At 40.2% G+C, this 16,785-nt stretch overlaps 1 protein-coding gene across 2 annotated transcripts in view; it reads left to right on the forward strand.

The window, feature by feature from the left end:
- Nucleotides 1-15,686, forward strand: part of rims1b (regulating synaptic membrane exocytosis 1b) — a 109,386-nt gene extending 93,700 nt beyond the window's left edge. For both annotated transcript variants that reach the window (XM_016550228.1, XM_016550229.1), the window contains 9 exons: nucleotides 530-659; nucleotides 756-916; nucleotides 2,424-2,576; nucleotides 9,759-9,976; nucleotides 12,294-12,444; nucleotides 13,608-13,714; nucleotides 14,230-14,331; nucleotides 14,529-14,668; nucleotides 14,868-15,686. In XM_016550228.1, the coding sequence (XP_016405714.1) occupies nucleotides 530-659; nucleotides 756-916; nucleotides 2,424-2,576; nucleotides 9,759-9,976; nucleotides 12,294-12,444; nucleotides 13,608-13,714; nucleotides 14,230-14,331; nucleotides 14,529-14,668; nucleotides 14,868-15,086 (1,381 nt within the window). In that variant the 3' untranslated portion in view covers nucleotides 15,087-15,686. The remainder of the gene's footprint in view (nucleotides 1-529; nucleotides 660-755; nucleotides 917-2,423; nucleotides 2,577-9,758; nucleotides 9,977-12,293; nucleotides 12,445-13,607; nucleotides 13,715-14,229; nucleotides 14,332-14,528; nucleotides 14,669-14,867) is intronic.
- Nucleotides 15,687-16,785: the final 1,099 nt, after the last annotated feature.

Genomic DNA, 16,785 nt, shown 5'->3' on the forward strand with positions numbered 1-16,785 from the left:
CAAATATGGAATCCTGAGACTCAGACATTTTCAATTATATGTTTTTTGTCAAGATTATAAAAAGGTTTGATTCTAAAAGACCGTAATGCATTTTGTAATATGACACTTGACACCGCCGCTAAGGGGGAGGAGACCGCCAAAATATTTTAAAGTACCATTTCCATGGTAAGGCAATGTCTGATTTCAAAATGGTTTTCACAGGATGAATCTTGATGATGAATTTCAAATGATATATAATTTATGCTGATTACTTAAAGATTTGATAGAGAAAAAGGACAACAAAAAAAGAGCACCAAGTGTCCCACAGGTGGGACGGTGACAGTTAAGGGGTTGGATTTTCAAGCAGAGAAGACTTAACATTCATTTCCACCAAAAGTAACATTGCAGCAAAAATTACTGTTTGTTCACAGGCAGAGATGTCGACTGTTGTCCAAATGTTCTTATTTCATTTTTAATTAATACTTTTTTTGTGCTACTTTAAATGAGATTTCTTTGTCCCCTCTTCCATTTTTCAGCTTTTTTCCCCTTTCTGTCTTGATGCAGCTCTAGCAGTGGAAGAGCGGGCTCGTCAGTTGCAAATGAGAGTACATTCCCATCGGCCGGCCTCTTATGCCAGCTCTGGTCCCGACCCAGAGGCAGAGCTCAAAAACAGGAGAGATGTGAGTGTAAAACTGCTTTTTAGGCCTCCAACTCATGTGTCTGGCAGTGCTGTTATGTATGGCAGGTCGCTAATTCTTTTTTCATTGATGGTTTAGATGTATAAGGATCAGAGGAGGAGTTGTGATAACATGTCTGCGAGGTCATCAGACAGTGACATGAGCGATGCATCAGCCATCTCCCATGCCAGCAGTGCCTCACGATTGAGTGCCACCAGCTACATGTCCATTCAGTCTGAGAGACCACATGGGAGAATCAGGTTAGCCTATTAAGAAACACACGGGATCCAAATGTAACACTCCGCAAGTGTGATAAACTGTTTAAGAATAGGATAACTATAAATTGGTAGTGGCCGTTAACTTTATTAGAAAATGCAACATAATACAAGGTCGTAAAAATGATAGTGTGACCCTCGCTGATATTAACAACACAAGCTACACAAATCAGACATATAAACTTTTGTCTGTCTCTTTTTATTTTTAAATCAATATGGTACAAGATTATCCTATTAAAGTCAATGTGATAAAAGTAATTAAAAAGTAGTTACCTTAAATTAGCAATGTAATAGATGACTACAAGTTGTTTGTTTGTTTATTTATTTATTTATTTGACAATTGGGGTTAAAAATTTGGATTGAATTTATACCCTACGTACACACCCACTAGGTATATTCAGCCTAAGTCCGTGAAGATAAGACTCAGGTCAGAATTCACACATACTTAATATGTGTATAGGACATGACAGTAAAAGTTTTTGTACTTTTTACTCTTTCTCTCTCTTTAGCGCTCTGCTATTTTTCCTTTCTCTGAAAAAAAAAAAATCATATTCTGTTCCATCACCTCAAAATTACATCAATGTTCACTTGCAATGCTTATTTATCTCCCTCTACAACAATCATAATATGTAACACTCCGCAAGTGTGATAAACTGTTTAAAAATAGGATAACTATAAATTGGTAGTGGCCGTTAACTTTATTAGTAAATGCAACATAATACAAGGTCGTAAAAATGATAGTGTGACCCTCACTGATATTAACAACACAAGCTACACAAATCAGACATATAAACTTTTGTCTGTCTCTTTTTATTTTTAAATCAATATGGTACAAGATTATCCTATTAAAGTCAATGTGATAAAAGTAATTAAAAAGTAGTTACCTTAAATTAGCAATGTAATAGATGACTACAAGTTGTTTGTTTGTTTATTTATTTATTTATTTGACAATTGGGGTTAAAAATTTGGATTGAATTTATACCCTACGTACACACCCACTAGGTATATTCAGCCTAAGTCCGTGAAGATAAGACTCAGGTCAGAATTCACACATACTTAATATGTGTATAGGACATGACAGTAAAAGTTTTTGTACTTTTTACTCTTTCTCTCTCTTTAGCGCTCTGCTATTTTTCCTTTCTCTGAAAAAAAAAAAATCATATTCTGTTCCATCACCTCAAAATTACATCAATGTTCACTTGCAATGCTTATTTATCTCCCTCTACAACAATCATAATATTTCTCCCTAGTAAAATTGTAAAATGATTCTATACAAAGCAGCAATTATTCAATTCGGGTCACAAAAAAATTATGTGTGTCCTCAGGTTGTGATATTTATTTTTTGTTATTAGTGGTGTGTTGGCATTTGCATGCTCTTAACTGTCTGTCTTCTGCATGGCTTGTGACATTTTTATTTTCTGCATGATTTACTTTTCATGCTATTACGGCTTGTGCTCTATTGCATGCATGCATATTGCATTGGGGGTCAAAGGTCAAAGTCGTTGGAGAGTTGTAAAGGAGATGAAAAGAAGGAGAGAAGGATTTCATGGGGGGTGAATGGAACAGACAACAGGAGGAGTCTGGGAAAGAGACGTTTCTCTGAGGAGCTTAAACGCAGGCGTCATACGGTGGCTGGAGATGTGAGGTAACATGGACCAGCTCCCCCTGCCCAAGTCTTCACCTTAACCACCACTGAATAAAAGTTTTTCCTTACCTTATTGTCTTATTTCTGCTGATAGCGCTGGTTATTTACATACACTTTCTGCATTGTTTTACCATCTAATTTGCTAAAAGAACTTTGCAAACAGCGCATAGAAAATTACTCAACAAATCTTCTCAAATTCCGTTGTCGGCTCTTTAAAATGCAAAAAGCATGCTCAACCACACCGCACATCTGGACATGTGCCCAGTTCTTCTCCAACATTTGATCCTCATTTGATGAATTACTGCTGCCATGACCACTAGAAAATGTAGGCAAACATCTCTCTTAAATGAAATTCCATTTACCACCTGCATACCATGGTTGGTAATAGTGCAAACTTACTTTTGTGAACATGGCACATTCTATAATAAGACTAATTTACATAGAAAGGAGGCAATGACAATGCTAAGAAAAAAATTGCATTCCTGGCATAGAGCATGTCATTAACAATGCCAAGGTTATGGGATTTATTCCCGTAGAGTGCATGAATTGATAAATAAGTATACCTTGAATGCAATTATGTCACTTCAGATAAAAGCATATAATGAAAAAGATAAACTACATAAATGTAAATGTAAAATGAAAAAAATGAATGGTTTTAATTGTTATATTAATTATTAAATTATTAATAATTCAGTAATCCTTGAAATGTTTTTAAAATTTCAAACTTTGACTTATTGAAAAAAAAAATCATTACAATTATTTAATAAACACTTAACTTGTATTACACATTCTAAGTAACTAGATAATAGACATTGATAGACATTATTTAGTATATGCTCCTCTAGCTAAGTCTGGTTCTTCTTTAGGCTTTTCCCCCTCCACATCTTAAACATTTGTCCTTGCCACAGTTTAAGACATCATGATTTTCTTTAAAGATGCTATAAAATCACATAAATTGTGAATAGTTCTGTATACAAATAAAAATTACTGTTCTTGACTATAGAGGCACTAGAAAAATGGTATGGCCAAAGTGGATAAGCATAATCAATACATATCATAAACATATCACCAAATGCCTTAAATGGATTAGAAAAACTTCACAATGATGGTAGGACTGTTTTGAGTTGTTATCTTTAATTGGACATTGTTTTTGGAATCACGAACATTCTATCGATTCTTTTCCTCTCTCTTTTCTGACATCTTTGGGCTTTACTAACCAATTATATCTTCAATGTTTCTGATCAATTTGAAGCCACACACCAGATATCAATTTGAATGAAGTCTGCTTGGTTCAAACAAACATAGGTATTTGACATGAAATCATTTTGGGAAGTTGCCTAGTGTGACAAACTTAACAACATTTAAAACTATTTTATAAAGCTATTTTTTTATGATTACAATGCATGCCATTTTTGATATATAAATTGACTATGAAATATTTGTTAACCTTTAAAATTGGCTTGTGAAGGCAAAATGTTGTTAAAAATAGTGAAGAACTAAAATGTTATATTGTCTAAAATATACGTTTTTCTATACATTCATATGAATTGTAAACTAAAATACTGATGTTGAAAAAATGAGAAAGTATTAATATATTTATTATATATATATTCATTTAAATCTTTTTATTATTTAATATATCTTAATTTTACCAAAAAAAGGATTCAACTATTCATATTGTAATGGAATATTCTTCTCTGCTGTCTTAAAATTATCCTTTACACTACATGTAGTTTGAGAGGTTCATTGTGCATGCTGTTTGATTTTATTTGTTTGTATTTCTGCTTCATTTACATCCCACTCTCTGTGTCTGTGTAAATGTGTGTCCTGTGTATTGTATTGTGTGTATCAGAGCCCTCTTTGCATGCCTCACCTCATACATCCCATGCTTGAATACTGAGTCAGCACTGGATCCTCCCAAACCAACACCCCTGTCTGCTCACCCCTCTGTCACTACCCTCCAGCCTATGGAAGAGTGACCCGCCTCCTTACTTCCTATCCCCACCCTATGTCCATCAGAGAGGGGGTTAGGGTGTGGAGATGATGGGGAGAGTGCAACTGGACAGTCCTGCAGTACCTTGAATCCGTCAGAGGGCGCAGACACACGGCAGCTCCTCCGAACCCCCAGGGGGCAGCAGAGGACATGGTTGCACTGTCAAAGTGTTCTGCTGTGTCATAATATAGACAGTTCGAACAAATAAACCATAAATGTTGCTGTTTAATTAGCACAGTTCTGTTAACTCAAATGTAAATCTAGTTTTAAGAACCTCATTAAGCAAAATTACACTTTTGAGTCTTTTAGTCACTGTGTTCCCTATCAAAAGCTACTCTTGATGCTGCGTTTCAATAATGCTGATGAGAACATTCTTTGTTCGACCGATTGTGAAGCACGTGTGCCAACACGCCAAGAATTTGCTTAAATAACCTCGGTGGGTGACGTCATTTGATTACGTGCACCTGCAGGTTATAAATAGACGTGAAACAGACATACCGTCAGGTTTTCTTGTCTTCAGAGACCGCATTGTGTATGTGCATTGATTCCAGCGTTTCACCGTTGTTTCTTTGTTTAAAGAAAAAAAAAAGTAGACCATGTCTAGTTCGTCAGTTAGTAGATGCTTGCCACCCTGTGTTCAAGTAATCCCTGACGACGATCCACATGGTTATTGCTTGGAGTGCCTCGGGGAAGAGCATGCAGCTTGTGCCCTCGAGGACGCTGAGTGTGAGCACTGCGAGTTGGAGTAAGCCATACTCCTCGCACATATTTGTACCCATGACGTCGATTTCTTCCACTATCGTGGGTGCTAAGGCGCAGGTGACGATGCCTCAGGTGGAAGAGACGCTTGCAGGCTATCTCTCCCCGTGGAGTTCATTGTCACTCAAGAAGCCAACTCTCCCCACCAAGCCTTGCAGATTAACATCCTCGCTGGTGGGGAAGGCGTTCAAGCAGCGGGTCAGGCTGGTGCTGCCCTGCAAACCATGGCGGTTCTGCTGAAGGACCTGAGCACGGGCGGGAGCATTAGTGAGGAGGCGTTTTCAGAGCTGCGCCGAGCCACGGATCTGTCTCTTTGTGCGACCAAGCAGTCAGCCCACGCCACTGGCCGTTCTATGACTGCTATGGTTGCCATATATAGACACCTGTGGCTCAACCTCACGGGCATCAAGGATAGGGACAAGGTGTACCTCCTTGATGCCCCTGTATCACCTTCCGGCCTATTTGGCGACTCCATGAATACGGTCGTCAGTAGGTTCTGGGAGACACGCAGAGGCTTTTGATAAGTTTCTCCCCCACCGTGCTGAGGCGTCGTGGCTGTCGCCCACCTAGCCCCAACCCAGTCCGGTGGCGAGAGTCGCAGAAGGAGAGTGTGGCGAGCCGTGTGCTCCCTCGAAGGGACTGGGAAGCGGCTCGCCGCTCTCAGCAGCCAAGCAAGAAGCCGGATCTGAGGACGAACAGGGTCGAGTGCCCGGAACCGTGGGGAGGGGCGCGAAAAGTTCCAACAGAGAGTAGAGGCTCCTTCCTAGCACCCTCAGGGGGCCACTGTACAATCTCTGCCACCACTGGTGTTTCAGGGAGCAGCAACCTCCAGCGAAATGTTACATGTTCAGTTGCCTCCTGCCACGTTTCGGGACGCCGGACATCTAACATTGACCTCAGAACAAATTTCAAAATGTTGACAATCAGGATGATTGTGTCTCAGATCCGATCAGGTGATTGGTTTGTGACGATCGATCCCAAGGACGCATATTTTCACATAGAGATCTTGCCACAACACAGGAAGTTCCTGAGGTTCGCTTTCGGGGGCGAAGCTTACCTGTATCGGGTTATTCCATTCGGCCTAGCCTTGTCACCCTGCACATACACAAAATTCAAGTATGCAGCTCTGGCTCCTCTACGACTCCAGGGCATCCGCATTTTAAATTACATAGACGACTGGCTGATTTTGGCTCAGTCTCAGGAGCTAGCGCTTCGACATCGGGATGTTGTCCTAGCTCATTTCGAATCTCTGGGGTTGAGACTCAATGCCAAGAAAAGCGTTCTCTCTCCTGCTCAGAGGACAATGTATTTGGGGGTTGTATGGGATTCGATCCCCATGTGGACACAGCTGTCTCCTGCACGGGTCGGATCCATTCTAAACACCCTAAAGAACATCAAGCTAGGCCAGAAAGTTACAGTTCATTACTTTCAAAGGGTCTAGGTCTCATGGCAGCTGCATCCACGGTGATACCTTTGGGCCTCCTGCACATGAGATTATTTCAGTTATGGCTCAGAGCCAGGGGATTTCATCCAAGGGCCAATCTCCAGAGGCAAATAAGGGTTACGTGCCAGGGGCTTCATACACTATCTATGTGGTTCAGACCCCGGGACTTTGGGTCCCACTCTAGGCACGTGTTGTCATCGCAAGATGCTAATGATACTTTTGGGTCTCCTGCACATGAGATCATTTCAGTTATGGCTCAGAGCCAGGGGATTTCATCCAAGGGCCAATCCCCAGAGGCAAATAAGGGTTACGTGCCAGGGGCTTCATACCCTATCTATGTGGTTCAGACCCCGGGACTTTGGGTCCCACTCTAGGCACGTGTTGTCATCGCAAGATGCTAATGACAGACGCTTCCCTCACGGGTTGGGGTGCGGTCTTAGATGGCCGTCCAGCCCAAGAGATCTGGAGAGGTCATCTTCTCGACTGGCACATCAATTGCCTCGAAATGATGGCTCTATTTCGGGCCCTGAAATACTTCCTCCAGTAGTTAAGAGGCTGCCATGTCCTAGTGCGGGTGGACAACACTGCGCTAGTTTCTTACATAAATCGCCAGGGTGGACTGCGTTCGCGCCGCCTGAACAGGCTAGCACAGCAGGTTCTGCTTTGGGCACAGGACAAGTTCCTGTCCCTCAGGACGATTTACATCCCCAGGCATATGAAAGTGGGAGCAGACTTGCTGTCCAGACAAGCTGTGACATACGGGGAATGGAAACTCCACCCCGAAGTAGTCAGTCAAATCTGGGAAAAAAATTTACGAAGCAGAGGTGGACTTCTTTGCTTCGCAGGAGACAGCACAATGTCCCCTCTACTTCTCTCTGACTCCTCCAGCTCCCCTGGGTTTGAACGTGATGGCCCATACGTGGCCCAGACTGCGTCTTTACGCATTTCCCACGATCACTCTGCTCCCAGGAGTCCTGGCCAATGTCCGTCAACAAGGGTTTCACCTCTTACTGATAGCGCCCCGTTGGCCAACCAGAGTGTGGTTCTTAGATCTAATATCCCTCCTCGACGGCTCACCGTGGGTGATTCCGGTCAGGAGGGATCTTCTCTCTCAGGCACAGGGGACAGTGTTTCATCCCCGGCCAGAGCTCTGGAATCTTCATGTCTGGCCTCTGAGGGGGACCAACTAAGAGATGCTGGGCTTCCAGCCGACATAGTAGAGACTATTCTAAGTGCTAGGGCTCCCTCCACTTGAAGAAGTTATGCCCTCAGATGGCGTGTTTTCGAAAGTTGGTGTATGACACACCATGCAGACCCAGTTCACTGCCAAATTGTTTCAGTGCTGGAGTTTCTGCAAGAGAAACTGTCCTCAGGCACATGTCCTGGTATTCTTAGAACCTATGTGGCCGCTATTTCGGCTTGCCATGCTCTGATTGATGGGGTTTCTGTGGGAAAGCACCCTCTAGTTGCCCGCTTCATTCGTGGAGCCAAGCGGTTGAGGCCTCACACTAGAGCGGCAGTCCCTTCATGGGACTTAGCTGTAGTGCTCGAGGGTCTGGTTGACACCCCTTTCAAGCCACTAGAGTCAGCACCTGTCAGGTTTCTGACCCTAAAGATGGTTTTTCTAATGGCTATTATTATCTGAAGAGAGATGGGGATTTGCAGGCTCTGTCAGTCTCACCATCCTGCCTAGACTTTGCCCCTGGGCTGATCAAAGCTATTTTGCATCCTCATCCTAATTATCTTCCGAAAGTTCCATTCTCGACCATACATCCGGTGGTTCTTCAAGCCTTCTGCCCTCCGCCGTTCATGACACTGGAGCAAGAAAGACTTCATTTACTGTGTCCAGTACGTGCTCTTCAGATTTACGTCCACCACACTAGCAGCTTTTCATATGCTATGGGGGCCGCAACCGGAGGCAGCTGCCACTAAGCAAACAATGTCACATTGGGTGAGGGATGCTATTGCCCTAGCCTACGAGGTGCGTGGTCAAGCTTCGCCTCTAGGAGTAAGCTACTCCATGCTACTCCGGGCTCGCGTGTCCTTGAGTCAACATCCCAGAGTCATGTCTGAGACCTCTTCAATATTTGTGCACACACTACACAACCTTGGGGGGTCCAGACACTTCCAGTGCAGCGGCTTTGGTATTCTCGTTCCCATCAGCGTTATTGAAACGCAGCATCGAGAGTAGCTTTTGATAGGGAACGTCTCAGGTTACTTGACTGTAACACTGTTCCCTGAAAAAGCGGGAACGAGATGCTGCGCCTCAATGCCGCACTGTAGGTGTGACTGAGCGTCTCTTCAGACAAGGGTTTAACCTGAAGGTATGTCCATTTCACGTCTATTTATAACCTGCAGGTGCATGTAATCAAATGACGTCACCCACCGAGGTTATATAAGCCAATTCTTGGGTGTTCGCACACGTGCTTCACAACCGGTCGAACAAAGAATGTTCTCATCAGCGTTATTGAAACGCAGCATCTCGTTCCCCCTTTTTCAGGGAACAGGGTTACAGTCAAGTAACCCGAAACGTTCCCTTTAAAACTATCTATATGATAGTGTACTCCTAAACTTAATTCACATAAGACAGATAATTCACTTTAGACAAACATATACTTTAAAACTGTACAGTCTACTGTATGTCTTCTAATGAAACGGATCAAAATGTGATGTGGAGTGCCGCCCCACTTTTTCAAGAAGCACATCAAACAGGAAAACAGGAAATAAAACTGTGCTTTGTCAAATGATTTTAAGGAGACTGATTTTCAGGGCCGGCCCATCGCATAGGCGAAATAGGCAAATGCTAGGGGCACCCAAAAAAGTTTTTTTTTTTATAATATTATTTTAGTTATTTTAGTACACCTCAAAAAGAATAAAGCATTTTGAATATAATTTTCAACAGTTAGTGTCTGTTTAGTGTCTTACCTTTATATACTGTATCAACTAATTTGTCTCTCTAATTAATCTAATTTTTACTTGCTTACAGTCGTCAAGTCAGAACCTCATCTGGTCGAAATATGCTAAAGAGCACAAGTGTTAGCGGTGACATCAACGCAACTGAGCGAACAGACGGCAGCCAGTCTGACACTGCCCTGGGAACAGTCGGAACCGGAGCAAAAAAACGTCGCTCCAGTCTCAATGCTCGATTCGTGGCTATCGTGGGAAACCGTCGCAGCCGAAGCACCTCACAGATCAGTCAAACAGGTTAGTGTCTGTAGCTACTCCTTTCTGCTGATGTAACCAAGGCCAACTTGGCATTATGTGTTATATTAACCAATAATGCCACAGTGCATTTAAAGGTCCCCTGAAATGCTTAGAAACACGCATCGTTACTCTATGTGTTGACGTGATTTTAACTGAAACAGGAAGACAGGGCGGGACATATCAAGCAGCCCCGCCCCTTTTTAAAATAGCCAATAGCGTTCGTTTATATCACAGCTTGGGCTAGAGCCGTTCAGAGCCGTTGAGCTCCGTAAAGCCGCATTTGACAGGGTATGCCAGCCACAATCTCATCCATATTGCTATAAAATATAGCATGCTGTGTAGAATTCAAATAGCTCCGATACATTTTGTGGTCTGCGCATGTGATCCGCTCCGTGCTATCGTGTCTCTGGACCGGAGCAGAGTGTGTGTGCGGTGTGGTGGTTAGCAATGCGAATTTTGTCACTGTTTTGGAGCACACTGCCTTATAGATAACCTTAAGACTAACATATTGATACTAACACCCAAAAAACTTTAATTTTGATTTCATGGGGACTTTAAATCTAAAAATAAAAAATAAAAAACTCATCCTGTTATTTTATTCCCTATTTAAATTTTTATGTGAATTAAAAATGAGATTTTATATATTTTTAAGCACAATAATTTAAACAAATGTAAAATACATTTGTAAACTTTAGAATTTCTACTTGATCTGACTCAGAGAAATTTCTTTGTATTGGTCTAACCTAATGTGGTCAGGCTGATTTAGTCACATAAAATCAAATTTTTGACACAACATATGCTCATTGAATTTGCCTCTACCTACATTTTTGTTTCCAAAAACATGCCTATAAATATAATTCACCGCATTTTCCAGCTGAAATAAACACTAGTGGTAGTAAAACACCAATAACTTCCTTTTCAAACTAATTATGACAACAGGGGTAGATTAAATAAGACTTATTTTCACATGGTTCCTTGCACAATACAATGTTATGACCTCAAAACATTTTTACCATTGTGCATGATTTGGAATCTAATACATTTTCAGAAAATCAACTCGATATGTATGTAGTAAACTTAGCAATCAAGGACTAGTCCCGTGAAACACGTCACGATAAAAGAGCTCGAAGACTTGTAGAAGCCAGTGATAATGGCATGGTTGCCTTAGCAAATGTGTTTTTATCTCACATTTTCTTTTGATAACGCTGTCGGTTAGGTTTATTGTACTTTCAAAAGCAATAGAGCATTAACCTTTTAGCGCTAATCACTGGACAACATACATATAATAACCAACATAAAAAAAAATGTTGCCACATTCACATTCATCTGTTTCGGAAAGAATTGAACACGCTTTTATCACCAATTTTTATTGCACATTTCAGTCTGAAAGTGTTGTGAAATGTGCAAGAAGCAATGTAATATAATTTGCAGAAATGACAGAATAGGCGCATTTTGGCCAATGAGCCTTGGAAACCAGTTCATATAAATGTTTTCAAGATTTCTATTTTAAGTATTATTGCTAGACAACATAAGAGGGTACTCAGTGTTTATGGCACTGCATTTTAAACCCACTTATGCTGAATTCAGAACTGCGTACAAGCATACTACTCCTACTATTTCTGCCATATAACAATACAGTGAAAATAGTAAGAGTAGTAAGAGAGTGTGTGGTTCCAAATTCAGCATTTGTCTTGATTAGTATCTTGCTATGAGTTCAAGTTTATGCTTTAGCTATGGTTTGTCCTCATCAAACATGAACAGCGTACAAAAGGGCACCTGTGGCCATTTTAGTGCTTTTAGATGTTAGGACTTACTCTGCATTGTTTGGTATAATAAGATTTTTCATCAGGCGACTCTTGTCCCTGCCACAGAGCTTGTTCCTTTTGAAAAAGTCTTGAAAGCACATTAGAGGAGTCTAAGACCTCCGGGGGAACTGCATTTTGTTCTCTCTGATTTATGTAAGCAGACAAAAGGGGATTCAGGATGAGGAGACATGCCCTTGTTTTTAAGAGAGATAAAGGGGGGTGGTTAATGCAGTACGGTTAGCGTCCATCCCGGTGGGAGCTACAAGCACTGTCAAATTATTTTGCTGTGTGCTTTTAACATCAAAAAGGATGTAGTGTAGTAAAGAGATAGTGTGCAGCTTGACCAGTATTGTTTAGAGAGGACATTGATCCAACTTTTTAAAACTTTATCACAGAAAATCATGTGAGAGAGAGATACTGATTTCTCTTTTTTTTTCCCTCTAAAATTAATGATACAAACTACTCTTAAAAGTCTCTTTTCCTGATTGTTTGTGAAATCTGTCCATCTTCAGAGGCATCCAATAAGAAGTCAAAGGGCAGTCAAGGGACGATCCAGCGCAGTCAGGAGACGGGAATGGCTGTGGAATTGCAGAGGAATATGAGTCGTCAATCCAGCCGTGAATCCAACAACGGAAGCATGAACAGCTACAACTCAGAGGGCAGGTAAGTTTCCTTGTGCTTTATTAGTAATCAAATTTGGCATACTTTTAAATGCAGGAATTCCCCCCATGAGAAATTTTTTTTTTTTTTTGTATATTGTACTGCATTGGTGATGCACTTTTCCAAACATCTGTTGCATATTCTCTAAAACAACATGGAAACATTTGTTCTTGTTATCATTTCATACCAATAGCCAGTTCTTGTATGTACATGTCTGTCCTAAAATATGGGTCATTTGGAGCAATTTCCTGTTTCTGTATTTATAATGATCCAACATAATTTAACATTTTTCATATTTTCCCCATCTTAAACCAAGATTATTATTGTCTAGAAATAGCAGCCTCCTTAAGTGTCCTTCCTGTTACCATGACAACCGTCAGTCAGGCATGGGTCATTTGGAGCAATTTCCTGTTTCTGTATTTATAATGATCCAACATAATTTAACATTTTTCATATTTTCCCCATCTTAAACCAAGATTATTATTGTCTAGAAATAGCAGCCTCCTTAAGTGTCCTTCTTGTTACCATGACAACCGTCAGTCAGGCATTGCCGTTATGCCATTAAAAAAAAAAAAACTGTTCAGTTTGTGGGAACAACATGCCTGTATACAAACCTACAATACTTTGGGTACATTGATCATTAAAACAAGATCGATTAAACATTGATTTTTTTTGTTCTCCAAAACTCTCAGATCTGATTAATAAAGGTTGGAATGCACTACATGATTTTTGCCCCGATTTTCCCCAGATTTACAGTTTAGATAAGTCGATGCTAGTTGCCGAAAGTCAGAGCCAGTCTGCAGAGTGGAGTTGACAGATTCCATAGAAAATTGAGTAGTGTATGATGGTCACAGACTTTTTTTTAGAAGCCAGTTTTAGGACACGTTGTTTTCACATGTTTTTTCATCTCCTGAACGTTTCTGCGTGAGTTTGTTGTGATCAGAACAACTTGAAAGTCTGGTAGTGAATGATCCTCAGTCATTTAGTGTATGATGGCCAGTTTTCCTTTGTCACTATTCACAAAGTCGCTAAGTGTATGATGCCTAGTGTTTTAAAAATCTATTCAGATTTTAAAAGACATGTAGTGTATTCCAGCCTTAGATTTCCTTAAAAAGTCAGAAAGAACAACACCTGCAGTATTTCTTATCAATGTTTGTCTTGGTCAGTCCAATCTTCCCAGCAGTTCGAGTCGAGACTCAATTCAGTGACTTTCTGGATGGACTGGGGCCTGCTCAATTAGTTGGTCGACAAACCCTTGCCACACCAGCAATTGGTAAGATTTTTTTTAATTTATTTTTTTTTGAAGTTTTTAATTTTTTTTTCTAAAAACTCTTTCTCCCTTGTAGCATACTATCCTTTCCCATTTGCTGTAAGTTGTTTACAAATCTTAATTCATTATACATAATTATATATGCTATTGATTGTGATTAATTTTATTAATTTTATTTAATTAATTGATTGCATATATAAATATTTGTTGAAAAAAGGCACCAATGTAATTTCAGACATTATATTATTGAGGTAGATGAATAGAAAGAATTTAGAATTTAGTTCTGTTGTATTATTATTTCTGTACTTGTAATTATACTAAATACATTACATTTACAGCCCTAATTCACTTACATATTTCAGTACAAAATAAGAAAAATAACTGCTTATGGAAACCGCAGTATGTCAATAATGTTTTTTGCATGAACCATTTGAGTAAATGCATTAAGCAAATGTACCATTTAAATAAAATTGATATTTTTAGTAGTTGGTTTTACTTGCATATTCTGTGATATCCAGGTGACATTCAGATTGGCATGGTGAATAAGAAAGGCCAGCTGGAGGTGGAGGTGATAAGAGCACGAGGTCTCATCCAAAAACCAGGGTCCAAATCACTCCCCGGTGAGTCACTTCTGCTCTATTCTGAACTCACTGCATGTGATTCAAGCTCCATATGTATCTTATTACTCAGCCAGCATATAACTCATCGAGCAGTTCTAGCTGATACAAAAAGCAGTCAGATTTATCAGAGCTAGTCTACTGACTAATGTCAGTATACATTGTTAATATCTGCCTAATTTGATTCATTCTTTACATAGCTCCATATGTCAAAGTCTATCTTCTACACAACGGGGCGTATGTAGCTAAGAAGAAGACAAAAATTGCACGCAAGACACTCGACCCGCTGTACCAGCAAACGCTGCAGTTTGAAGAAAGTCCACAGGGTAAAGTGTTACAAGTGAGTCATCTGGTTAATTGGTCTTTTTTCAACATGTAGTTTCAATCCAGTTGAACGAGACTTCTGTGAGAAAATGGCATTGAAGGGCTGCGTGTCTAGTTTAAATGGATCACATTCGTGGGATTAGATATTATTAACTTTGATTATGTGACCTGAGAGGGCCATCCACTGATGAATCTGTTGATTTTCATCCTATTAGGTAATTGTCTGGGGAGATTATGGGCGAATGGACCACAAATCCTTCATGGGAGTTGCACAAATCCTACTAGAGGAGCTGGACCTCTCCAGCAATGTGATTGGCTGGTACAAACTTTTCCCGCCTTCTTCCCTAGTCGACCCAACTCTTGCCTCTCTAACTCAACGTGCTTCTCAGTCATCCCTGGACAGTTCACCGGCACCTGCGGGGGTTCGATCGTAGTGGACTAATAATATAAAGCACAGTCTGAAAGACAACGGAACAACAATAAGAGCAAGGCAGGAAATGCGATGAAATAACACAAAGCTTTGTTCAAATCTGACAATCACTTCTGTGACATTGTTTTTATTTTCCTCTTTGTGGGTAGCCCGTGTTCTGCCAAATTTGTTTGTCCTAAACGAAATCGTTTGTTTCTCTCACTGTTTGTTACGTGAGACTTAGGGCTGTCTACACTAGCATGTGAGAAGCACCGCTTTAGGGCGACATAGAAAGCAGGGTGATATTCAGTCAAGTCTTCATTGAAATCTACATTAGCTAGGTTTTAACAGAGCATCAGAATGTATCAACCCAAAAACAAAGGTGACCTCTGACCAAGGGATTGTGGGGCTTCAGTCGAGGCCCTGTCTAAACCCTGTTTGTACTGATAGTGAAAGGTCAAGAACTTGAAAGACGTAGGGCATCCCCTGGGGAGGTTGTCTGGAAGGGCAGGGCCTTTCTTGGTGCCTAAACCTGGAGGACCCAAAGCCATGATCCATTTTCTCCAAAAAGTTCCTCTGTTCTCAAAGTTTGTGACATCTAACGGAGGTCGCTCTCGTCTAGAATTTTTTTATTTTTTTTATTTAGCTTCTTTTTTTTAACATCTCTAGCACGTTTTACGATAAACAAGAGGTTTGTGTTGTCCAGTGTACTGTGAAAATGACAGGAAATGCTAAAAAAAAAAGAAATCGAAGACAACGTATCTGGAAAAATACACATTTCTTTGCACATTTTTATTTACTTTTATTAACTGAAACTATTACATTAATCTACAGTACGTTGCAATACATCATCTTATCCAGTGAACTGAATTCGATTTTTAGATATTTACACTTATCATTAAATGCTATTAAAAAGTAGATATTTAGTTAATGAAAAACACCATGTACCAAGATAAACATATTTGTGTATTTGTACATTTTCCAATTTACGGTCTTTGGTAAAGGAAATCTATACAATCATGTTTTCATCTGTCGAGTAAATCTTGATACATAGAGTTTTTCGGACACTAAACTAACTTTTTAACTTTGTTTGATGGTAAGTGTTTGTGTAGATGCATATTTCTCTTTTTAGTATATGTGGTTTAGCAAAAGCCACTTTCAACTTTAATTGTATCACTCTGAGGTCACACGATTGGCCCAAGCCCTTGCACATAAAGCATAAAGCACAAAAGCTTGATTTTCACATTTAAAAAATCAGATTAAAAAATATCTAAAAAATAAAATCAAGCCAACTAACTTGTTAATTTCATTTCTACTTTGTGTACTTTACAGAAAACAGAGAAAAGAGTCATGCAAATGCAAATTCCTCTTGTGTGTCTCTGTAAATGTTGAAGTGACCAATCTGATTTTTCCATCACGAGCATAAACACCAATCATCTATCAGGCCACTGGCCCCTCCCTCCAGTGTGGCGGAGCAGCATGACTCAGATCAGTTCCCAGCTGCATGCACATTTTTGTAAAACAGACTACACAAATGTTAAAAAGTAACAGAAATAGATATGTGTTAGTTCAACATACTGTAGGCCAGCTTGTATGTTGCATGTACCTGTACAGTTTGCTTGTACTTGAATATAAGAGATAAACCAAGAAAAAGAAGCCATTTGCTTTCACTCAGACTTTTCAGATCAGCTATAAAACTAGTTCATGTCCTCCATCCGGTGCTG

This window comes from Sinocyclocheilus rhinocerous, unplaced genomic scaffold, assembly GCF_001515625.1.
Source record: "Sinocyclocheilus rhinocerous isolate Xijiao unplaced genomic scaffold, SAMN03320098_v1.1 scaffold1907, whole genome shotgun sequence".
Lineage (NCBI taxonomy): Eukaryota > Metazoa > Chordata > Actinopteri > Cypriniformes > Cyprinidae > Sinocyclocheilus > Sinocyclocheilus rhinocerous.